The 25,306-nt window shown below is 41.7% G+C and overlaps 1 protein-coding gene across 50 annotated transcripts in view; it reads right to left on the bottom strand.

Moving 5' to 3' along the window:
• NEB (nebulin) overlaps window positions 1–25,306 on the bottom strand; it is a 207,610-nt gene that overhangs the window by 136,841 nt on the left and 45,463 nt on the right. For all 50 annotated transcript variants that reach the window (XM_048486789.1, XM_048486795.1, XM_048486812.1 and 47 more), the window contains 20 exons: window positions 25,035–25,232; window positions 24,094–24,201; window positions 22,719–22,817; window positions 21,661–21,765; window positions 21,457–21,564; window positions 18,373–18,684; window positions 18,054–18,260; window positions 16,617–16,721; window positions 15,178–15,285; window positions 13,759–14,070; window positions 11,853–12,059; window positions 10,457–10,561; window positions 10,025–10,132; window positions 8,241–8,552; window positions 7,389–7,595; window positions 5,721–5,825; window positions 5,435–5,542; window positions 4,343–4,654; window positions 3,147–3,353; window positions 922–1,026 (listed from right to left, as the gene is read on the bottom strand). In XM_048486789.1, the coding sequence (XP_048342746.1) occupies window positions 922–1,026; window positions 3,147–3,353; window positions 4,343–4,654; window positions 5,435–5,542; window positions 5,721–5,825; window positions 7,389–7,595; window positions 8,241–8,552; window positions 10,025–10,132; window positions 10,457–10,561; window positions 11,853–12,059; window positions 13,759–14,070; window positions 15,178–15,285; window positions 16,617–16,721; window positions 18,054–18,260; window positions 18,373–18,684; window positions 21,457–21,564; window positions 21,661–21,765; window positions 22,719–22,817; window positions 24,094–24,201; window positions 25,035–25,232 (3,438 nt within the window). The remainder of the gene's footprint in view (window positions 1–921; window positions 1,027–3,146; window positions 3,354–4,342; window positions 4,655–5,434; window positions 5,543–5,720; window positions 5,826–7,388; window positions 7,596–8,240; window positions 8,553–10,024; window positions 10,133–10,456; window positions 10,562–11,852; window positions 12,060–13,758; window positions 14,071–15,177; window positions 15,286–16,616; window positions 16,722–18,053; window positions 18,261–18,372; window positions 18,685–21,456; window positions 21,565–21,660; window positions 21,766–22,718; window positions 22,818–24,093; window positions 24,202–25,034; window positions 25,233–25,306) is intronic.

Raw genomic sequence — 25,306 nt, 5'->3', positions numbered from 1 at the left:
AGATGAACAAAGGGCTCGTTTTCATTCTGCTTCCAATCCCTGCAATTTGGATGTAGACCATATGTGAGCCTGTGGTGGTCCACTCCAATCCTTATAACTGACAAGAGCCAGTTCCTGGTGAAAAAAGGTATCCATCTCTTCCTATATCACATTCCAGGTACCCAGTTCAATACACACATGTAAAGTGGCCTCATGCTGAGCAAGATTATTAGTCTAACAAGGTCAATATTCTGTACTCTGACTGGCTGTGGCTTTCCAAGGAAGAACCAAGAATGCATCCGAAATGCAATATGCCATAGTATTGAAGAGATCCAATAAAGCTTTGCTCAGCAGTAAGTATTTGGTATTGCCTCTTCACCGAGGGACCTCTCTTGCTATATAACCTCTATATAGCCTCTAATGCTTCAGAGGAAGCTTGATAAATGAATCATAGTTACATCAACCACAGTGGAATTCCACTGGATCCGAACTGTTAGCCATTTTTTATTTGATAGTGATAACTCTTTCCATTTTACAAACTAGCAATCCTTAAAAAAATTAATACAATGTTCCAGTCCTGGACTAAAGTCAGTGGATTGGATTCTATTACTTGGTTCCACTAACAGTTTCACTTTCTTCCACCACAACAGGTCATCTGCCAATAAATTAAGTGCTTCCACTAGTGTCAACAGAAAGCCGTGTGTGGCTTCCAGCAAAATGAAATCTTGATTCAATCCATTGAGTAACAGTGAAGGATTGTGCCTCAAGGCAATAGTTTATTATGCTGGGTATTGATCAGCTTCACTTATATTTAAGCTTTGCTGGGATGGAATTGGCAGTTTTTGCCGAGTTGGTAAATATATGGATTGATAGTTCATTTCTTATTATCCTTCATGGTAAGAGACTGAAACACAACTTCATCTGGGCAGCACTCATACTTACATTGCTGATGTTAAATGCATTTGCTTTTGCCAAAACAATCTCAGGAATGTCGGGCATAATGTGAATCTTTGTCTTGTCTTTCTCCCACGCCTGTTTGTATAGGTGCTGAAAAAGTAAGCAAAACCTCTATCAACATCTGGTAGAAAAAACCACTTACCACAAGCCTTACAATCATACTTGTCTTTAAGAGAACAGGAAAGAGACCAGGAATGTCCAGCATAGTGCCTGTGAGTGCCATGGCGCTTGCTGACACCATTCCTGGTACCCAGTGGTGTACCTAAGCAAACTGGAGCCCTGGGCAAAACCTGAGTTTGATGCCCCCCCGTGGGCAGCCACCCTCCCCCATTGTGACCAAACAATCATTTTTGCCACCAGGTCGTTTCAAAGTCACCATCACATTATAGAACATCCCCCAACTCACAAATCTGAACACAGCAATGGGCCATGCCACACAGGAGAAATATATATATTTTTGAAAACAATTTCAAAATGCTTTCAAAATGTTTTATTACTGCTATGAGAACATTTTATGGTGTTGTATCCAGCCCCCCCCAACTGGGGGAAACAGCATCACTTTCAATGTTATTTGTGGGTCAGGACTCCCAGATTCTCCCTTTAAGGTGGATTTAAAAGGAGAATCTGGGCTCCCTAGTTTAAACAAGTGATGCTGGAATCCACCCCCAAACAGCATCATTTTCAATGGTGTTTAAACTAGGGAGCCCATATTCTCCTTTTAAATCCACCTTAAAGGGAGAATCTGGGGTCCCCAGTTTAAACAACATTGAAAGTGATGCTATTTTGGGGTGGATTCTCCCTCACCCTGAAACAGCATCACTTTCAATGTTAAAACTTGGGACCTCAGATTTTCCCTTTAAATCCATGCCGAAGGGATTGAGAGAATAAAAGAAAGAAAGAAAACAAGCATTGGCAGGAAGGGGGTGGATTTAAAAGGAGAATCTGGGGAAATTTAGGGGGTGCCTGCTGTCAAGGGTGCAATTATTAAGATAGCAGCACAAAATTTCAAAGTATCTTCATGAGCCCCTATTGATGATACCACCAAGGTTTGGTGAAGTCTGGTTCAGGGGGTCCAAAGTTATGGTCCCTCAAAGGTGTAGCCCCCATCTCCTATTAGCTCCCATTGGAAACAATGGGGGATGGGGCACTCCCTTTGGGAGTCCATAACTTTGGATTCCCTAAACCAAACCACACCAAACCTGGGTGATATCATCAGGAGAATCCCCACTGCTAAGCAGATGAAGAGCAAACAGTGATGGGAACAGTAGTCAAGCAAACAGGACCACAAAAGAGAAGAAGCAACAGGGCTCGAGGACCTCAGCAGCTGACAGTGGGCTCCCTTTAGGATCGTGAGCATTGATAGGTGCACTGCAATGACAACTCCTGATACTAACCTTGATGTGTAACCATCCAACAAGTGGCAATCAAGAGCTAAGGCAGCAGATTTTTCATCAAAGCAGAGGGGGGTTTCACACCAATATAACAAGATCACACAGAATGATGCTCTATGGGCCTTTCCCCACTCACCGTTTGCTGCGCACTACTCTTGCCAAGTAGCGCGGGGTCCAGCGGCACTCCCCACTACAGGGGCGGCAACAACGCAGCTGCCCCAACTCTGCTGCTCTCACGCCCCCTCAGCGCGCATCATTTCTGGCGCTGCTAAAAACGGCGCCTTTTGATGACCCCGCACACAGCGCGGGGCAGTGGGGAAGCCAGGGAACACAATCCCCGCGCTGAAAAGGTCCATGCCGGATGAAACCGACGTCATTTTTCAAAGTGGGGAAACAGCCTATAAGAGCATACTACATCTGTTCAAATAATTGATTCCTGATTGCAGCTTTGTTCAACTACTTTGAACAGGGAGACCAACTAAGCATGGACTCGCCTATCAACATTTTCCCCACTATGCAGTCATATTTCCAAAACTCCTTTAGAGAGTTAGGTGATCTTGTAGAAGGTAGTAAGCCAGTTATATGCTGACTACACAGAAAAGTGTTTCACCAGTGTATTTTTTCTGTCAATAGCTAAACCTCAAATCTTTTCAGTCATGTATTTATTAATTTTTATTTCTTTGTGTTCAGGTGTCACTAGTCTACAAGTTATTTTCAAAGATTAAACAGACGCTCTCCAAATGTCTTTTTGAAAAGATATTCTTAGCACATGTATATATCGCCTCCCAAGTATCTGCTTGAGGGTATTTATTTTCTTACCTCATCCATAATTTTTGCGTTATTTGTTGCCAGGACCATGGGCATAGAATCCATCAGGATAGAGTACTTCAGTTTATCAGGATGTTGCCTATACTTTTTGTCACTAACAATCTCCATGGCTTTCTTATTCTTCTCAGCGTCTAGAGATCCTAATGGAATCCATCCAACACCCTTCATAAATTCATCGTAGTCTGCCTTGTACTGATTCTGAAGAGAAAATGAAATATAAACAAATGAAAATGGTAGGCAATCTTCTCTTTCTTTTAATGTCAGTGTGTGTTGGCAACATTTTAATCCACAGCTAGCATTTAAAAATGAAGCAGATAGACTGGTTTATTTGTAGCAATCAATTGCACTTCTTTGGAATAGCAATTTTACATTTAGCCTTTCAAAAACTGAGCCTTCTGTATGCTATATAGCTGTTGGTCTTGTTACAGAGTGGCTTGTGTCCTGCTGATGTGAAGTGATAGAAACATGCACATTTCCTGAAATACATAACTTCCTTGAACATCTCTTGAATGTTATTTACAGTATTCTTTCAAGAGGTAGAATGATCTGTGGGGTGAAAGATCTGAGGTTTTGACACTGAACATTGATAGAAATAGAATATGAGAAATTCTCCGTAAGTCTGCATCCCATCTAGAAGCAAAATTAAATTATCAGCTTTAATGGTGATGTCCTTTCCTCCTTATGGAGAGGACTTTCCCCCATGCAAATTTTAGTGATCTAACCCCTCCCTCCCCCCCCCAAAAAAACCCCACAGTTTGCCCCAAATGCTTTTCTCATCCACTGGTTCCTGGGGACAGAATTTCAGGGTTCACAGTAGGCTAGAGTAAGGGTGAATGAAGGGGAAGCAGATAGCATTTAATTAGCACAGCTCCTCTCATGCTATAGAGGATCCACCCTATTGTTGGCAGTGAAAGACTATGTCACCCATTTTGTGCTCTGGCCAGCAAACTGAGGGATATCTTTGCCATTTCCCCACACTCATGCTGCAGAGAACTTGCTTTCATAGCATTAAATATGAAATGTTCAGGGATTGAAACCCTTCTCCTACAGAACTACAGTCCTTATATAAATTGGGGCCTTGAACAACTCTTTATTGGTCAATGCTGGGAAGATCTGAGCACAGATTTCCTAGTTTCCCACCTAATCAGACCCTTAGCCATTCACGAGCTGCAGAGTCATTTACTTACATTACTCTGGATCTGCATCATGTTTTTGGCCAGCTCAAGATTCATGGCATCAGGCATGACATTGTAAGTGTGAATAATGCGCCTGTAGTTTGCATCTGTCGCCACCTCCTGCGCTTTCTTGGCTGCCACGACGCTGAACATGTCAACTGGCGTGTGGAACCTGGTCTTTGACTTCTCATAGTCTTTTTTGTATTCACGCTCCGATTGCATTTTAGCAACTTGCATAAAATGTACCAGCTTAGGGTCATCTTCGAGACTCCGGAACCCAATGTGCTTTCCCTTTGCCTGCTCAAAGGCCAGTTTGTATTTATACTGCAAACATTAAAAACACATTTGTTGAAACAAGGCAAAGAAGAACTTGCAAATGCAAATGGAAAATTGTATTTTACACTCCCTATCAGTTATTCAGTGCAACTTGATTATATGGCACTGACTAAATGTTGCGTGGTTCTAAATAAAAAGAATGAGAACTGTTAGGAGATCAGAATATCAAAACACTAGAACTTTTATTCATCCCCTTCCCTCCACACACACACACATTTTAACAACAAAGAAATACAACTTGCCTATGAGTCTGTATATACTTGAACCACAGTCCAACAAAGAGTTAAGTTAAGCACATTTAGACTAGTTAAAATCAACAACTTTAAGAGCCCTTAACCCCTGGGTCAAGCTGATGCCATGATACTGGTCATAGGATAGTTATCACTGACCTCCTCATGGAGAAGGTGTTGGCAAACTACCTCTGTTACATTTGAGTAAATCTGTTGCTATATAGTTCTTTTTTCTTCCTGCAACACCCAAATGTGAAATACATAAAAACATTCCCACGCAAAGATGCCATAGGCTTTGCATTTTGATAGACCAAGCGCAAGTAAGTGATAGGGAATCTAGGTGTCTATAACAAGCTAAGGCAAAGCATAGCAACACTGAGAATAGTTTCTCAGATTGTCCAAAATAAGTTATGATTCTAAGTGAAAGAACTCAGGAAGAACAAATACTTTGAAAACACAGGACAAGGTTAGACTAGGGGAAAAAAAGCTTTTCCTTTTCTTTTTATGCTGAAGGCAAAATAGCAAAAATCAAACATACATCACTTGCAATGTCCCTTGAAGCTTTGGCTGCTTTTATTGAAATAGCATCTGGCCTCAGATCATAACCTTTCTTCTTATCTTCTTCCCATCCAGCCTTGTAGAGTTTCTGTTCCAAAAAAAAAAAGGGCAAATATTCAGGGAGACAATAAGAGGGGAAAAATTAAGAAAATTACGGAACACTGCTCTCATGCAACTAGTATTTGTACTTTCAGAGATGCAAGCAAAAAAAAAAGTTGCACTACATTTATTGTAAGAAGGCAGCTGTCTGCTGTTTCAAACCTTACATTGCTCATGGTGACTTGGTTGGCTTTGGACAAGAGAATTTCAGGTGTGTCAGGCATCACATGAATCTCGGTCTTGTCTTTGTTCCATTTGTCAATATACAGCCTCTACAGTAGAAAAAAAATTATTTGACCTTAATTTTCTTTCTTTTGCTTTTTTCTATGTTGCAATTTATTTATATACACTGTGCTATCAATATATGCACTAATTTAAATAAGTCCCCAGAAGTCACTGCCCCTAAGGATCTTACAGACCATCATGTTTCACAGCAACTTATGCAAAACACAACAAAATAATTGTTTTACTATGTTACATTTGTTTACAGTTCTCTAGTAAACAAAACTAATTATAGTTTCTTTTAATGTTCAAACCTTATAAAGACTTACTGGCCAATTATGCACAATGTGCTTGCTGAGTGATGGGGGTGAATGTTCGTTACAGCAGGATTCCTTGTACAGACCTATTTCCTGGAGTCCCACTTTCACTTTCCATTCTCTCCATGAAGAGCAAGATCACTTTTAGCATGACTTTTAATTTTCTTCACCACCAAAGCAGGCAGATTTGCAAGTGAGTACAGCTTTGACCAAGACATCTTCCTTCCACCCATAGCCAGCCTTCCTACTCCCTCATGCTGCTATGCATGCCTTTCCTCTCCCCCCGCACCTTATTATCAGCTGCTTCCTGCTTCCCTAAGTGCTCATATAATAACAACAGAGAGGACTTTTGCAAGAACAGTACAAGCAGGGCACCTTTTTGGGCTCCACCTCACTTTTCCTGCTCTCCTTTGGCCCTCCCCAATTAAAAACTTTATTTCAGACAAGATTCTTCTTTAAAACAAGCCAGCTGAGGAAGGTAACACTTCTACAGTGTCATCCTAAGCAGAGTTGTGTCCTTCTGGGTCCACTGCAGTCGATACTTAGAAGGGTATGTCTCTGTTAAGGAAGGCGCTGCTAGTAACCTACTATAAAAATCTGAAAATAACTGTGCAATCAAAACGGGGGACAAACCGCATTGAAAGTGGTGGAAGGGTTGCACTGGCATCCATGCCACCAGCACTATGCAAATTAGCACAGATGCCACAACTGAGGGATTTACCTTAGTGGCTGGTCGCCACAGCACTTAAACCCAGAAGCTGGGCCCTGTGACAACTGGCTTCCACCACAAATGCCCATGCTGGCATGTAGGGGGTGTTCTGGGGGAGTTCCTGGAGGTGGAGTTGACTTTTGGCCTGGGAACACCCTGTTCCCGCAGTGCAGAAGTATGCCACCAAAAATATGTCATAAGTCATTTTTCGCTATGGACTTTTCAGGGGAGAAAAGAATTTGTTTCCCAGCACCTGTGTTGGTAATTGCCATTTTGGAGGCACTATGGTTGTACTGTCCCTGAATCCCATTCTACACCCCCCCCTCCCCAGATTGGGCTGTCCTTGCAATTTAACCAAGATGTTTTGTTCCTAAATCCTGAAAAAGTAAACTGCTTATGTGAAATTGATGCTCTTTGAGTGTGTCGTTCATCTGTGTAGTCACACAACCCCTTTCTTCTCACGATAGGAATTCTTAACATGCCGCAGCATTACATCCACAAAACCCACAAATCATCCTATGGTTTACATTTTGAATGTTAGTAACACTTATCAAATTTTTTTTAAGTTGTTGGTTTTTATTAATTACCTTATTCATGATAGTGGCATTTTGTTTAGCAAGCACCTGCTCCATGGAATCCATGTCAATGGTGTATTTCAACTTTTCTGGATGCTGACGATATTTCTTTTCACAAAGAATGTCAGTGGCCTTCTTTGCTTTCTCTACTTCAAGAGACTGAATTGGCACCCAACCAATTCCTCTCAGCCAGTTACTGAAATCAGCTCTGTAAAGATTCTTCAAAGCAAGAAAAAATGGGATATAAAGTGAAATGTCAGCTTTCACAACATTTGAGAACACTGCCAAAAAGTGGGTTAAAGTTGGGAGGGTGGCTCCATATCCTATCTCAAGGAAATTCTGTCCTTGGAAATGGAAGACCAGCTTGAGCAGTCTGCTATCAAAAGAACATATCCAACAAACATGGAATTTTTTGAAGGAGGAAGTTATGTATTAATACAAATTCACTGTCTGCTGAGTATGGGTTATATTACTCAGTTTTGGCCACTATCACCATTCCAGGCAGACATTTTAAAATACTGGATTCAATGAATTTGGGGTGACTACAGATTCCTGCTAAGATGGAGGAAGTGAAATGAATTATATTTCCTCCCCTACTAGAGTTGGGATAGTATCCACCCCTTCAGCTCAGCCCTACTAATTAAGCCTATTCATTCATCAAGTAAGGGTAACATATGTCAACAAGGGCAGTGATTTCAGAATATAACAGAGTCCAGCATGCACTGTGTCCGTCAAATCAGCACATCTGAGCCAAAAAAACTGCAGTCAAATCCAAAGGGATAAAATCCTAGTTTGGCACTCTGTCTCAATCCTTCCAAGACATTTGATTTGCAAGTGAGGCACAATCTTCAACAAATAACATACATCACTCTGAATCTGCATTCTGTTCCTTGACAATTCCACACTCATGGCATCAGGCAAAAGAGTGTAATTATGTAAAGATTGTCTGTAGTTTGTATTAGTCACGACTTCTTGGGCTTTCTTGGCAGCTATCACACTGAACATGTCGAAAGGGGTGTGATATTTAGTCTTGCTGCTTTCATAATCCTTCTTATATAAGCGATCAGATTGTAGTTTGGCCACGTTCATATAATGGACCAGTTTAGGATCATCTTGTATACTACGGAATCCAATTTGTTTTCCTTTATCTTTCTCATAGGCTTGCTTGTACTTGTACTGGAAAACAAACCAAAATAAAATGGTGGTTTTTTTAAGTTCAGCAATGTTTACTTGTTGATGGAAAGTGACATCAAGTCGCAGCCAACTTACAGTGAACCCATAGAGTTTTCAAGGCAAGAGACAAACAAATGTGGTTTTCCTGGCTCTATGAAGCAACCCAACTTCTTTGGTGGTCTCCCATCCAAGCACTAACCAGGAAAAAATCTGCTTAGCTCACAAGATCTGATGGAATCAGGCTAGCCTGGGCCATTCAGGTCAGAGCAGGCAAACTTAGAATCAGGTTTTTCAGAACACTGAAAAAATGTATCAGCAGTAGATGTTTCTCATATTGTTGCTGGTATTTTCTTTCTGGTCAGGACCACACAAATGTGTTAGCAGCTGTTGGCCACACTGCAATGTTAAATGATTGTCTGTATACATAAACAGACGTAACCTGTATATCCCCTCTCATCAAATCAACCATGGTACTTTTTAATGTAATTGGCTAATATATTAAACTGCCACTTATTGTGCACAATAATCAAAAGGAGAAATATAATGATGTACAAGAGAACCCGTCCTCTTGCCACACCATTTCCAACATTTAAGAAGGACCTGCAAAATTTATTATACAAATGTGTGAATATTCAATGATTTATTCCTAATCTAAGAAAACTATATTGTCCTCTTTCTTGATAACCTTTCTAATCTTTTTTCACTACTGTATACACCACCCCTCGAAGTTCTCTCTTTTTTGGGATGGGGGAGGAAGTTTGCTTTGCCCTGCTTCACAATAATATTTACTTCCAAACTTTCATCAATTTTGGAAGAGATAATTAAGCTCCAGAACTTCCATGTTTGGAAATAGTAGCCAGTCTCTCCTTCTCACAGGAAAATGGCTACCTGGTAGGATAAAACCAGGCAGTGGAATTGGGGTGTGTGTGTGTGTGTGATAATGTTGCCAGATGCTAGTTGACAGGTAACCAAAACATTGAATGAAACTTGAAAAATAACATGTCTGTCTTGGTTTTCAACAAGGGTTTTCCTAATAATGAGCAGAAAGTAGTATAACCCCCAGTTCCCACTTTGCAATTATGAGGAACTGTCTCCCCACTTAAGGCTAATGCCATGCCATTCCTAAGAACAGCAGGGTGAAACAGAAAGTATAGCTGCATAGCTGATAGATGACAGAAAAGCCTGCCTAGCATGTCAGAAGATGTGGTTGACTTTTCTATATCCACATGTTAGATTATGGTGATGGTGATTCACAGCGTAATCCTAGGCAGCGTTACTCCCTTCTAACAGTGTGATTAGGATGGCACTATTAGATAACACAAATATGAGCATTCATTCAGGATTTCTGAAGTCTACAAGGAGTCTGTGCGTTCCTCAGCAGAACAGACTCATCTATGACTCAAAACATTACAACCCCATTCTGCAGAAAACTGCACCACCTGCAACCCAAGAACTTTTAGACCAGTTGAACTTACATCGCTGGCAATGTTTCGTGAAGATTTTGCTGCAATTACAGAAATGGCATCTGGCTTCATGTCATACCCCTTGGCAATCAGCTTCTTCCAGTCTGCTTTGTAATAACCCTTAAATAGAAGGAAAGAATTATTCTTACTGCGGATGTTTTGTGCAAGAGCGTCTTATTCTTTTGTTCTGAGCATCTGTCTATCTGCAGTCACAAAGGGAGACCTAAAATGCACTTGCATATGTAATTTTTTATATATATCAAGTAAAAAAGAACTGGCAGCTTCCCAACAGTGTCGTTATCGCTGAGAAGGGGATAATATTTTACCTAGGCTATAGGTAGAAGGCAGTGTTGGAAAAACTGCATGCAAAAACTAATTTTAAGAATCACTTTTCTCGTTCTTAAAAGGATATCTGTCTGGGGGGGGAACCTGTTTAATACTCACATCGCTTATATTATAAGCATTGACTTTGGCTTGAATAAACTGAGGAAGATCAGGATCCAAGTGATAAACGTGTTTCACTTTCTCGCCCTCCACTTTATAGTTTATCTAAAAGGAAAACAATGCATATGTTATCAGGCTACTTCTTTCTGGATGAATCAGCATATTATTTATGTACATGAAATGTACCTGAAAACATCTCTGCCTCCACAAAATACTGAAATTCTGGCTATCTAGTTGAGATCCAAATTCAGCAGGACTAATTGAAGAAGAGTTGAAGAGTTTGGATTTATACCCCCCCCCCCTTTTTCTCAACCATAAGGAGTCTTAAAGGGGCTTACGAACTCTTTTACTTCCACTCCCCACAGAAGACACCTTGTGAGGTGGGTGGGGCTGAGGCAGTTCTGAGAGAACTGTGACTAGCCCAAGGTCATCCAGGTCATGTGTAAGTGTGGGGAAACAAACCTTGTTCACCAGATTAGAGTCCACTGCTCATGACTGAAAGTAGCAAATCAAGTGAAACTATAAAGTCTGCTTGCTACCCTTGTTCTGTAGCAAAGAAGGCAAGAGGACTCCTAACCCAAGGGTCTGCAGACTTTCATCTGGTGTGTCTAAGAGAGTGACATGAAACAATTGCTGTTCTACCTCACTGAGGCTGTTCTCTTTGGGGCGTCAATGGGCCAACTGGGCATTAAGGCCACCCACAAAGGTCCCAGTGGCCCAATCGCCTGAGGTGCTGCCTGCTGGGACTGCAACAGTTCCAAAAGAAGGTGATTCTTGCCCATGCACAGCTGGTGCAAGAGACCAGCAGCCTGAGACCTATAAAGGGCAGGGAAGGAAGTACCAATCTGGTCCCTGCATGGCAAGGGCCTGGCTGGGCACGATCTTTCTCCCTCTCTCCTTTCAGAAGTGGACTGGGGGCATTTTCCAGCAGTGCTTTTTCGGGCAATTCCCCACCCACCATTAGATGCGCACTCCTCACGGCAAATACCCCGGTGTCCTGCAGCACTCCCCACCACACCAGCAGTGACAACGCAGCGACAACACAGTCACCCCGATTCTGCCGCTCCTCCCACCCCTCAGCGTGCGTCATTTCGGATCCTGGTCGGAAGTAGACCTTTTTGAAACCGCACGCCGAACACGGAGCAGGGGCCCCCTCCACTTTCACTTTTGAATTGGGGAATCGACCTTCCTCTCATTCTACCCCTGCTAGTAGAACAGACTAACTTAGTGGGCCCAGAAACTATGGAACTGCCCTGAAAATTCTAGGGATGCCTTAGATACTCAAAATTAAATAGGGGGGAACTCAAGATTGACTCTGAACATATTCAAACACCTTCACTTTTCAAATTTATGTTTTTAACTAAAGTACGGTATTCTGGCATTTACAAGAACATACATCACTTAGCTGCTTGGTGTTCTGCTTAGCCAAAACCATTGGCATTGAATCTGGCAGGCTTGTGAACCTGAAGGTGTCTGGGTGTTGACGATATTTATGTTCATCTAATGCCACTCCAGCTTTTTTAACTTTTTCCACATCTAGTGAACCCAGAGGATTCCATCCAATTCCTCTGAACCAGCTGTTGTAGTCTTCTTTGTAAACATTCTAGTGGAGAAGGGAACACACAGCAATTCAAAGAAGAGAATAAATAGTACATAAAACATTTCCTGTGTCCTGGGAAAATTGCTGTACCCAACTGGGTGTATTTGTATCTCCAAAGATAAGCGGAATGCTTTATCTTTTTCTTTGACCGCTTCCTAGAACATCCCACTGGCACAACCTGACGACCACATTCTTAAGCAGAGCTGTAACAAGGGGGAAAAGTGCCCGGTGCACCCGTGCATCCTCCGCCCCATCCCGCCCTGGAACGCCCCTGTCCTGCCCCAGAATGCCCCTGCCACGCCCCTGGAACGCCCTCACCACACCCCTGTAGGGGCACATGCATGGTGCGTCACGCAATCCCCTTGTCCCCTTGGAGCTACGCCTCTGTTTTTAAGCATCTATGAACTACCATGGATAGTTGCTATATCTGCTATTTATTTCATTAATATATTCTGTTACTTTTATCTGTCCTTTCCAAATTCCAGCTATTTACATAATCATACACAACATTTATTAGGCTGTTAAAGAATGGGAGGAAAAAGTTCCCTAGGGAGGAAAGTTATTTTCGGCCAAGTAAAGGTCTAGGCTTTAACTATTTGCCTTTCGCCAATCTATTTTTGCAGTGCTATTGTAATAGTGCAATGCAGTGTTTCTTAACAATGGAGAGATCAGTATGAAAGTCAGTGAGCACATTCAGAAACATTTAGATGTCACATCCAAATCCTAGCTCAATCTTTGCACCTGTTTTCACGGATGCTAATGAAAAACAGTACCATGTGATGCATCTCTTGGACACTGAATCACCAGAATGAAAGCTTGTCTATACATTTTCTACATTTCAAATGTGGGCGGAAAAAGAACACAGTGGAACTGATGTGAGCCCATATTCAGCATCAGCTGCACTAGTTTATCTGATTTTATCTCATTTAAATAAATTTGATAAAACTATAACATTAGTGAATTTCCCGCTGCATATTCGCCCCAGTCTAATTGTAGTCATATTGGCTTCAGGTAGTGATTTCTATTTGATATATTTATTTCATTGATTATCCACTTTTACCCCCAATGGGAACTCAAAATTGCTTACAAAATTCTCCCCTCTTCTCTTTTAGCCTCACTTCCGCTCCGGGATGGAGGTTCGGCTAAGACTATGTGACTGGCCCAAGGTCACACAATGAGTTTCCATGACAGAATGGGAATTGGAACTTGAGTCTCATAGATCTTAGTCTGACACTCTCCACTACATCATGCTGGCTCACATCCACTAATAAAAACTGGATCAGCCTCATGACATACATCCTCATTCAGATACACATCTGCATCCACAGTGCAAATCTGCCTTGCAGGGTTAGAGCTATTGTATGATGAGAAGACAAAGAGAATATATGTTGCCAAAAGACTATCAAGGACCTATGGACCCTCCATATATCTATCCCTTCCCTTTGTAGAGCAATTACAGTGCCATTCTAAGTAAAACCCAATGGGTGAAGCCAGGTATGACTCTGTTCAGGATGGCATTGGAAGCAATTTTTACAGCCATGGATCTGGACAAAGGTTATGTTCTAACAACCTCACAATGTAAATCTATCTTAGAAATTATGCAAAAGAGATACCATCCCAGTAGTACAATTATATTTTTCTCCATGTCAACTGCACTGCATTGCACGTTTGCTGTTACATTTTTGAAACCTGTAATACTTACATCACTCTGAATTTGCATCCTGTTCTTTGCCAGCTCAACACTCATGGTATCTGGCAAGCAGGTGTAATGATGGATCAGATGTTTGTAGTGGGAATTAGAGGCGACATCCTGAGCCAGCTTCGCAGCCTGGATACTGACCATCTCCACTGGTGTGTGGTAGCTGGTTTTGCTCTTCTCATAGTCTTTCTTGTACTCACGGTCAGACTGCATTTTTGCCACATGCATAGAATGGACAAGCTTAGGATCATCTTGCAGGCTTCTGAAACCAACGTGTTTTCCTCTTGCCTTTTCATAAGCCTGTTTATATTTGAACTAGAATTCAACAGAGACATAGTAGTTATGCATGGATAGCTGAACAGTGGGTATGCAGAATGATATTTCATTTTTGCATATGAAGGAAATTTCATCTTAGGTATTATATACTTCATAACACAAACTTTTCTAAGATGGGATCTTTTTGTGGTAGAAGAAAGCCCGTAAAGATTATCTGAGACCCAGAATGAGTACTCCCCTGAAGTAGTTATCCAGGTCATCCTAAAAAGTGGTTAGAACAGTTTTACCACACATGAGGTAAACCTGCCACCTGTATTGGCTTACAGTCCACGTGAAAGCTTTTTTCCAACCATTCTCTGTTCAGATATTTCTAATGGCCATTTGCCACTTGAGCAGCAACGGAAGAGACAAAGGCCCCTTCCGCACACGCAAAATAATGCATTTTCAAACCACTTTCACAACTGCTTGCAAGTGGATTTTGCTATTCCGCACAGCTTCAAAGAGCCCTGAAGGCAGTTTGAAAGTGCATTATTCTGCATGTGCGGAATGAGCCCAAGAGCGCTCCCCAGCTTTTTTCAACTCCCTTTTAAAATCCACTGCAATAGACGTGACCTCAAGAGCCATCACTTATGCATGAGATGGGAAGTGGAAATTAGGGACATAAACAAGGGTAGATGACTTGCAATAAATAGAGGGGCACAGAAGCAGCGAAATGCGGTCCATTCAGGGCATAAAGATCCTCCCCTGGGATATTTGTCTGTCCCCTTCTATCCCTGTCTTCCATTGCTTGGTGCAGACTTTTGGACTTCATTTGGTGTTCTCTTGTTTACATCTGCTTTCAACCCTATGTTTTCATTGCTGGTTTTAATATATGTTTTATTTGTGATTTTAACAGATTTTAAGATGTGTTTTATATTGTTGACTTCAAACTGTTAACCACTTCGGTGGTCCAGTTTGGGCTGAAGGATGGGATATCAAGAAAATAAAACAAAGGGCAGCAGGATGAGTGAATAGCAGCTGCTTAACTTGGAAATGAAATAATCTGATGATGGGGAGGAAGAGCATGACGGGGTTTGCATTGGATGTCTAAATCCCCTAAAGACTGCTGTGAAGAGTGATACCAGCTGAGTCGATTTGGATACTTACGTCACTAGCGATGTTTCTTGAAGCCTTGGCTAGAGTAATTGGAATAGCATCACCAAGCACATTGTGCCCTTTGGCAATTAGGTCGTGATAGCCAAGTTTGTAGTAGGTCTGGAAGCAAAAAAAGATCAAAGTATTTAGCAAGTCAAATGAATTATTCAGAATTGTCCCAGAAACACATATAACTGTCATTCTCCATTTAGCAGCACATAATCATAGAAGGCAAAGAAGAAGAGAAAAGCTTGGATTTATACCCTACTTTTTGCAACTGTAAAGAGTCTCGAAGTGGTTTACAACCTTCCTCCTTTCCCCTCCCCACAACAGACCCATTGTGGGGCTGACAGAGTTCTGAGAAAACTGTGACTAGCCTAAGGTCACCCCGCAGGTTTCATGAGGAAAAACAAAACCAGTTCACCAGATTAGAATCCACTGATCATGTGGCGATGTGGGGAATCAAACCAATGGTTCTCCAGATCAGAGTCTCCCTGCTCTTAGCTGCTACATATTGCTGGCTCATAGATAATAAGAAATATACAGTTCTGAGTTTATAAACTAAAATGAGGAGCTGCAGAAGAAATAGGTTAATTCTTCAGATCCAAACTTTCCAGTGAAAAGCCACAGAAGAACAAGGGGGGCAACATGAGCCACTTTTATGGTAATCCACCTTGAGATCTTTTTTTGAGCCAAGCAGGTGGCATACCAAGTTGGGAAATAAAATAGAGCCCAATACCCCTATATCAAAACAGGATGGCTCCTTATTTGTATTTTTTGACTAATCCAATGCAGAGAAGAGCCCTCACACTTGCTCGCTTCAATGTTTTCCCCTCCGCTTTATTGCGTGGTAGATTTAACAACTTGGAAATGAGCGAAAGGGTATGCTCTTGTGGTGAACAACAAATTGAAACTTTGGCACATCAACTGCTTTGCTGCCCTAAATCTGCTAATATCAGATCAAAATATTCCAACATTCTTTCTAGGATACCTAGTGAAATGGAAGAATCAGGTAGACTTCCTTTCCTTCTGGACAATTCTGACAATGAAACTTGTGAATTGGTTGCACAATTTTTACTGGAGGTGATGCACAATCAATAATTTATATTTTATCTTAAACCTTTGTATTTGTATACCTTTTATCTTAAACCTTTGTATTTGTATACCTTTTATCTCAGGTTTTTTATTGTGTTATGATTATTGTTATGCCAAATAAAGGCTTATTATTATTATTATTATAAAATAGAGCCAAACTGCCCTCCCTATTTCACCCTGTACCCTTGCTCATATCTCGAATGGAACTAAGTACACTGTTTCATCCTGTCATGGTCATGCTTATTAAAGAAGGAAAAGGAGCTTAACATATACCTGCAGTTGTCTTTTAACCATATTTGAATACAACTGTATTTACCAAGGTATGAATGAAGCGAAGTTTTTAAATGACCACTTACATCACTGATGTTAGCTGAATTGTATTTAGCCTGGATGAACTGAGGAGCATCTGCAGGCAAGTTGTATTTATGCTTGACTTCTTCTCCAGAAGATTTGTACAGCCTCTGTGAAATAAAAAAAACCCCGGATAATAATAAATGCCTCTGTGTCCCAGTAGGATGCTCCACAGAACATTATGTGCTAGCTCAATGGCTTTTGGCTGCAACATTCTGTGTACATACTTGGAAGTAATTTCCGTTAGACACAGTGGGAGTTACTTCCAAGGAAACAAGTATGACTCCAGTGAACTTAGAAGGGTGTAACTCTGCACCATACCTTTCCATGCATACTAATTTTACTCCTTATCCAAAAGAGAAAATTTTCTCTCTTTCTCACAGCACTTATCCAAAAAAGATTTTTTTCTCTCTTTCTCACAATACTAAAACCAGGGGGCATACATTGAAAATGCTGGGGGGAACAATTAAGACTAATAAAAGGAAACATTTCTTCACACAACGCGTGATTGGTGTTTGGAATATGCTGCCACAGGAGGTGGTGATGGCCACTAACCTGGATAGCTTTAAAAGGGGCTTGGACAGATTTATGGAGGAGAAGTCGATCTATGGCTACCAATCTTGATCTTCCTTGATCTGAGATTGCAAATGCCTTAGCAGACCAGGTGCTCGGGAGCAGCAGCAGCAGAAGGCCATTGCTTTCACATCCTGCATGTGAGCTCCCAAAGGCATCTGGTGGGCCACTGCAAGTAGCAGAGTGCTGGACTAGATGGACTCTGGTCTGATCCAGCAGGCTCTTTCTTATGTTCTTAAGTTTTTAAATATCCCACTGGAGAATTGGCATGTTTTTAAAGGTATAATTTAGCATGATTCATAAGTGTTCATGAAGACATACCAACGTAGGAAATTAAGAAAATAACCCTAACCCTTGCTACTTAAAAGTTAGGATCATTTGAAGAAATTCACATTCATTACAGATTCTTACAGAAGTAGTTTGCATGCTTACTAATGCTATAATTAGGAACCACCTTGGAAATCTTGCAAGCCTTCTCAAATTCTTCTTGCTTCTCTTGAATTCAAGAGGGAGAAGGCCCTCCTGAAGAGATTTGCCATCCTTCTAAATAGAACACTGAGCTGGTAAAAGACACCCCTCAGAAAAGAGAGTTGCAAAGGCACAGTGCCGTCACCAAGTAAACCCTAGTCTTTTCTATCATGCATTACATTTATAGTGGTAGTCTCATCCTCAGGGAAGCTTAGTAGAGCTATTCTTCTTTAATGTATTTTAACTATTCGATTTAATTTACATGAAGGCTCTGCCTTGGACTAAGGATGAAAGGACATATCATAGAAACCATAAAGCAAAAAAAAAAATTCCAAGTGTTTGCATAAATATTTCATGCGGTGTTTCTCAGTAGATACTGTAATTTCTCTCAAAGTGCTCACATCACTTAGCTGAAGTGCGTTCTGCTTGGCCTGGACCATGACAGGGGAATCTGTCACACTGGTAAATTTGATCGTGTCCGGGTGCTGCCGGTAATTTTTTTCGTTCAAAGCCTCTCCAGCCTTTCTAGCTTTCTCTACATCCAGTGATCCAATAGGAATCCACCCAATGCCTTTCATCCAGCTGTTGAAATCTGACTTGTAAAGATTCTGGGTGACAAAAGGAAGAAAGAAGACAATAAGCAGATGAACAGATATCACTTCCTAATTTCTTTTTTGCCTGTTCATTTGCTTAGAGATGTCTTAAGCGAGACCCACTCACGTCACTCTGTATCTGCATCCTGTTTTTGGACAATTCCACACTCATTGCATCAGGCAAGAAAGTGTAATGGTGCACCAGATGCTTGTAACCGATGTTACTGGCAATTTCTTGGGACTTCTTGGCAGCCACAACATTGACCATATCCAGTGGAGTGTTGTACTTGGTTTTACTTTTCTCATAATCTTTCTTGTACTCCCGCTCTGACTGCATCTTGGCGACATTCACATAATGGACCATTTTGGGATCATCTTGAAGGCTCTGGAATCCAATTAGTTTGCCCTTGGATTTTTCATAGGCTTTTTTGTACTGGAACTGTCAAAAAGCAAAAGAAAAATAAGATGGTTTTAATTATAAGGACCACAAAATCTCTTGCTACATACCATACCAGTTAAATTGGAGATATTTTCATGACTAGCCCCAGCATGAGAGGCATTTTGAACGTAAGATAACTGCTGTGTCACAAGCAGAGATAAAGCACAGCATAGGATTCACCCCTTACCGCCATTGCTGTCCAGGAGAGGGAAGAGCATTAGCCACATGGCACCCGGAGGGGAAAGCCTTTAAAAGCAGGGCCAGCACGGAGCTGTTGGGCCATGTTGGGTGGACTGGCAGCAGAACCACAGGGAGACGGGCCATAAAAGGTTAGCAGGAGTGGGCCTTGTTCCTATTTGGTTACATTCCCAGAGGACTTTGGAAGGCTTTGGCTTGGCTCAGAAGTTTGTGATCATGCTCAAGGGATTTCGACTTTCTCTGGGAGTCTTCTGAGAACTCAGATACAGCTGAAAGTTCTTTGGCTCTCCCCCCACAGCTGTATACACCAGCACCCCCACCACATGCATGAAGCACCTGCATCCAATGCCACACACACCCCAAGTTGGCGGGCTAAGGGTTTTTTGGAGGAAACCAGCTTGTGGCAGCGGGGGAACTTGAGGGACAAACTCAGACCTGAAGGCCTTGTTTGGCATCAACTGAAGAGGAGCTGGACAGCCTACTCATGGTACTTGGTGTCTGGGTGGGTACTAGTTATTTGCCAGGGGACTGCCCCTGTTATATCGAGCCTGGGATGTTACTGCTGGGTGCCAGGATTGCCGCTTATTCAGCTGCCCTTACAGGGGGAAATAAATAAATAAATCAGCTCCTGTGGCTGGGGTAGGGACTGTTTCTTTCATTGTACACAGGGGTTGCAGAATTCTTTTCCTTTCTCCACACAGAAACAGAGAGGACTACATCCCCAAAGAGGTCTACATGGGTGTGAAGGAAAGTGGGGCCATCAGTTGGGGTGAGAGAGCAGCAGTGAAGGAAGGCAACTAGGGAAAGAGGGAGGCAGCTGCCAGCAGCAAAGTGTGGGGCAGCCTTTGGTTTGCTTTATTCCGGGGGGGGGGGGGGGGCGACGACTGAGAAATGTCTGCAACCTGTAGACAGCAGGTTAAGGTCCCTTGGGAACAATCCAGCAAGGGTCCCACCATCCCAGTCCCACCTTGGCAGTTTCTAGCAGCAGAGGGACCAGCTCTGGCACATCTGCTTGCTGTTAGGGCATGGGCAGAGGAGGAGGCAGCAGCCCCTACTGTGGATGTTCCTAACAGTGCCATTTTTCAGGGCATTGCCAGAAAGCTACTGCAGCTGTCTGAGTGCATGGGCAAGCTCCAATCAGATTGTGTGGAAATGGTCCAGCAAGCAGAGCTACGGGATCTCAGGATCTTGCATAATGGCTGGCATGCATCCAACAATCTGTGAACTTCACAGTAGAGGGCTTTTCCAATTTCCCTCCTGCCGAAATCAATTGATGTCTCCAAAATGTTGTTCCTGGAATTCAGAGGACCTTTAGGAATAGCACAGAGCAAAAGTAGGGATCTGCAGTACTTTCTGGGCTCTGTTCCACAAACAGAACTGCTGTTACCTCACAGTTGGACATATACCACTGATTGCTTGTACAGCACTCTATATGAATTATGTTTCAGCACACTAGTGATCCTTCCTTGTTGTTATGGGTTCTAAAATTTAGTGGATATAGAGATCAGCATGTGCTTTTGGCGACTGCATGAATGCCTCTCTTCATGATAGTAGCAAATGCAGTACCTGCCAATAAATGAAATGAAATGAAATGATAATCATCCACCCCATAGCACACAGCGGCCATTTCTGCATGGCCAGAGGCAGCGGCTTCCCACTGGCTTAAATGAAGCCGGTGGAGTGTCAGGACTGTTTGCATGGTCCCGTGCAGGCAGTCTCAAAGCTGACACTGTAAGCAGGGACAGCTCCACACAGAGCCGCCCAGGGTGTGTGCAAGGGACTTACCTTGCCTTCCTGTACAGCTCCAAGCAGCTGGAAAGACACACCCATGGTGCTCTCCGACCCCCAGGGGTCGAGAGTGGGCGAAGCGTGGCCGATGGTTCTTCCAGCCAATCCGCGAAACTTCGAACAGGAAGAAAGAACAAGGTAAGTCGTCCTCGCGACACCGGAGAACTGAAAGTGGCACCCTCACACCGGTGCAGTTCACACTGCACTGGCACGAAGACGCCGCTTTTGTAAAACCTCGCTCAGGGGAACGGGGTTTGGAAGCGGCATCTGCACACCGCTCTGGTGGGCCCAGCATGGCACTGCTGCTATGCAGCAGCACCTGCTGTGCGAACAGTGTCCCAGGGACAGTGTTTTTACAGTCCCTAGGGCGCTGTTTTCCACCCGTGCGGAAACAGCCAGCAATTCCCCTTGGGAAGGTAAACAGGTATCTTAATCTAGGTGATGCCACAATGAAAAGAAAAGAAATTAAAAGAGATAAAAGATAAGCTGAGTGATGACAGCAGCCAGCCATCTGCAGTTAACAACCATCTTCTAAACAATATATGAACAAATAATCAATTATTGAATATTACAGCTAGAAATACATCCTGTATACACTGACAGAAAACAGAACAGAGGGTTTTTTTAACATGCTAAATGCTATGTCTAGAATTATGTAACAAATAAGGATCAAAATAAACCACACAGGAAACAGCTGAAATCAGATAAGGTTGTCCTTCCTGTCTCTTGCAACAACAGAAAAACTGGAAAGATTCAACCCAAAACTCTGGAACTTGACATACTTACATCACTAGCAGCATGTCTAGCAGCCTTGGCAGCTTGGATGGGAATAGCATCATATCTCAGATCATATCCTTTTGTTTTCAGGTCTTCCAAGCTCAGTTTGTAATAGGTCTAGAAATCAATGCATTTAATGTATATTATATTATGTTGACTGGACATTTATATTAAACATATTGCGGAAAAACCCATACTAAGAAAAAAACTTACATCACTAATATTGTAGGAATTAACCTTTGCTTGAATAAACTGAGGTGCATCTGCTGGGAGGTGGTATTTGTGAATTACATCTTCGTTTTTGGCTTTATAAAGGACCTGTAATAGAAGGGATTGAATAAAATAATTTTATGTTCACCAGATACATAGCTTGGAATGCTCATAAGATATAGTGCCTTATATCGCTGCATGCCCCAAAGTATGCCCATTCTAGACTAATTATACTAGAACATGTACGGTAACTAACCGGGTCTACCAATGATCTTCTGTCAGAACCAGTTGTTTCCGAGGATATGAAAGCCACATCTTTCTTACTATTGCTTTGAGCCCCTCAAAATAAATTGACAGAAGCCTGGTGACAGTTCTCCTTAAAAACGGATGTCAGTTCATCAGCTATTTGTCTGCATGTCAGATTTACGGCCAGTGTTTGAAAACTGGCTAATTAGTATATATATGATAATACATAAACAGAGTCAACTTTATAAGTTCAAAATGTTAGAGGGAGTTCAGAATATCAGTAGGACACTGCATGATGCTAGGGAAAAGGCTAAAAAGCATGAGGAAAACCCTGAAATATTTGTTCCAGATCACATTACAACAAAGAGCATTTCTTGTTTTATTTCCATGTTTATAGCTATGATCACTTCAGAAACTGATGCCTCCTAGTGCATCATAACTCACAAATATGTTGAATCATGTTTGTTCTTGCAGACATGTGCCACGTACAGTCTTGAGCAGGCAGATTTGAATGTTAGGGTTAATTCTATTTTTCACCAATGCATTCAAAGGAACTTGTTCAAGTCCATGTATGAGTGAGAGAATGGGCCACAATGATAATGGTTTGAATTTATTTGAACATAACAGATCTATTTGCAAGTCCATCTTCAAAACACAAAAAAATACAATTATTCTTGAGCAAGATAGACAGGTCTACTTCTTAGAAAGATGGGAGAAGGGTATGCACCAAATTCTTAATAGTTATATAATCCTATGGCACCTTTTGACCTCATGTAGTCAACACACAGAGACATGCATTGAGAACCAATACTTACATCACTTCTTTGGGCTTGGTTGATTTTAGCCTGTACTACAACAGGCTCATCTTCAATTGATGTAAACTTAAGAGTGTCTGGGTGTTGTCGGTATTTCCTCTGTTCAAAATAATTAAAAAGAAACAATGATGCCTGGGCACAGTGTATAACACACTTTTCTCTGTGATACACCTCTGAAGATGCTGGCCACAGATGCAGGCGAAACATTAGGAACAAGATCTACACAGCCCGGAAAACCACAATAACCAGTTGAATCCGACCATGAAAGACTTTGACAATTACACCTCCTTGGTAGATAATTGTATTGCTCTAACCCATTTCTACTATATTTTGAAAGGCTGCATAAAAGAATGTTTTGGAAAAAATTAGGAATTCGTTCACTGGAGGTAAAGCATCACTATTACTGTGGCAGTCCCTTGTCAATTTCCTCCTGTAAAAACAACTTCAATTGTCAATTTCACTTGCTCCTAACTTTGGACAAAGTGTATCTTTACCTTGAAATCGCTTATTTGGGATGAAATTAACAAAGCTGATACAATCAACATGGCTTGTACCCCTTACGTTACATTGTTACTGTGATAGAGATTTCTTTTTTAAAAAATTCATTTCAAAAATGGAGGGGGAGGAGAAAATGGCTGAAGGAGAGATTGGGCAACTACACAGAGGCATGGTGTTTGGTGGGGTGGAGAAATATAAGCCATTTCAACATGATTGCATGCTAAAAGGAAGCTGACTTGGAAAAAGACTTTAAAAATTGCAGTAAAAGTGCTCAGGAAAATAATAGAGTTAAAATGAAGAAAGATATGTTTTTGGAACCAAATGGAGGAAAAACAATGTGGAATTAAAAGAAGACAATGTAGCATCTGGCGGTGGGACACATTTTAAAACAACTTGAATGGAAGAGGCCTCTTTCTCTGAACTTTTATCCTCAGCTGAACTAAGGGGAATTAGTCAAATTCTGCTTCTCGCTTTGACCTTTAAGCTCTAAATTGTAGAAGTCCACAACACATCCTTGTCAACATGCAAGAATGAGCCTCAATGGATGCTAGGTTGAACAGGACCCATGAAAGGTCTTTTTCTTCTGTTGCACCTGGACTGTGGAATTCCCTCCCACAGAAGGTTAATTTGGTGTTGTCCTTAGAGGCCTTCCTTTCCTTTTCCTTTCTGAAGACTTTTTAGCTTGATTAAATAAGGATGACACGGTTGTTTTCTATTGGACACTGCACCTGCCTGTTTTAGATATTGTTATGCTATTGAGTTATTGTTATGAAATTGTTTTAATGGACTATTTATTGCAAAACAGCTTTGAGAACTTTATATAGAAGAGTGACAAAGAAATATTTTAAATAAATTTTTCAGCACCAAATATATTTACCTCGCTGATAATATCTGACGCTCTTTTAGCTTTTTCTACATCCATGGACCCAAATGGCACCCAGCCACAGCCTTTCATCCAACTGTTATAGTCAGCTTTATATTCATTCTGGAAAACACAATAAAAATTACAGTGCAAATTGTATCATATTACATGTTTAGAGGCTATCAAATATGCAAGGAAATATTCTCTGAAAATAATGTTTTAACAGAAGGTGAATGGTTGTGCCGCACTGCATGAAATAAATGCCGGATTGTAATGCAATCTGTTACAAATAGGCAACAGAAAGTGACAAAATGTGAGAATTCTCCAGAGGGGCTATTAAGAATTAACACAAGAAAGCATTTTAATCACTCCATTTTGGGGCGTTTCCCCACTTGCCACGATCCCCCTATGCCACGCGCTGCTCTCAGCGCGCGTCATTTCTGTCAAAATATATAAGGGAAATATTAACAGCTATACACTAATATTTATAGATTGTTGCTCATCCCTTGGCCCCATCAAATTTTACCCATATGTTTTCAGGATGAATTGAGTGAAATTTTATGATATATAAGGGCTCAAATAGGTCCTTGCTGCTTCCATCTTCATGGGGAGATCAGATGTGGCATGACCTCCATAGGGAGATGGGGGCAGGGCGAGCCTGGCTGGCCCCTTTTGAAATCTCCATATGAAGACTGTGAATAGGACAAGCCCTGCTCATTGGCCTGGAACAGCGTTCCGAAATGGGGAGTTCCCGAGTGGGGGGAAAGGGCGTGGGGGAAAGGGCGTGGCTGCAAAATGCACCCTCCAGAAGTGGCGCTTGGGCCTGGACACCCCCTGCTCACCCAGATACACTACTGCAGGGAGGGTTATTTGCATTTTCTGACTCCCCATGCCACCCCCAGCCACCTCAGGCTGTGGATTGGGCTTTAAATCTCAAAAAAACCAAGAGCACATACATCACTTTGTATTGCATAAGACTTCTTGGCATGTTCCACATTAATACTATCAGGAGGGTAAGAGTAGTTGTGAATGAGATGCTTGTAGTCTGCATTGGAGGCGATAGCCTGTGTCTTCTTTGCTTGCACGACTGGGATCATGTCCAGCGGTGCAGTGTACTTGGTCTTCGACTCTTCATAACCTTTCTTGTATTCACGCTGTAAAAGAATGACTCCGTTAACTTCAATAGTTGAAAGTTTTTGTAAACAAAATTAGATATTTAATAAATCAC

Source organism: Sphaerodactylus townsendi, linkage group LG02 (assembly GCF_021028975.2).
Source record: "Sphaerodactylus townsendi isolate TG3544 linkage group LG02, MPM_Stown_v2.3, whole genome shotgun sequence".
In the NCBI taxonomy this organism is placed as follows: Eukaryota; Metazoa; Chordata; class Lepidosauria; order Squamata; family Sphaerodactylidae; genus Sphaerodactylus; species Sphaerodactylus townsendi.
Note: the sequence above shows the minus strand (reverse complement) of the source record. Positions and strands in the feature narration are given on the sequence as shown.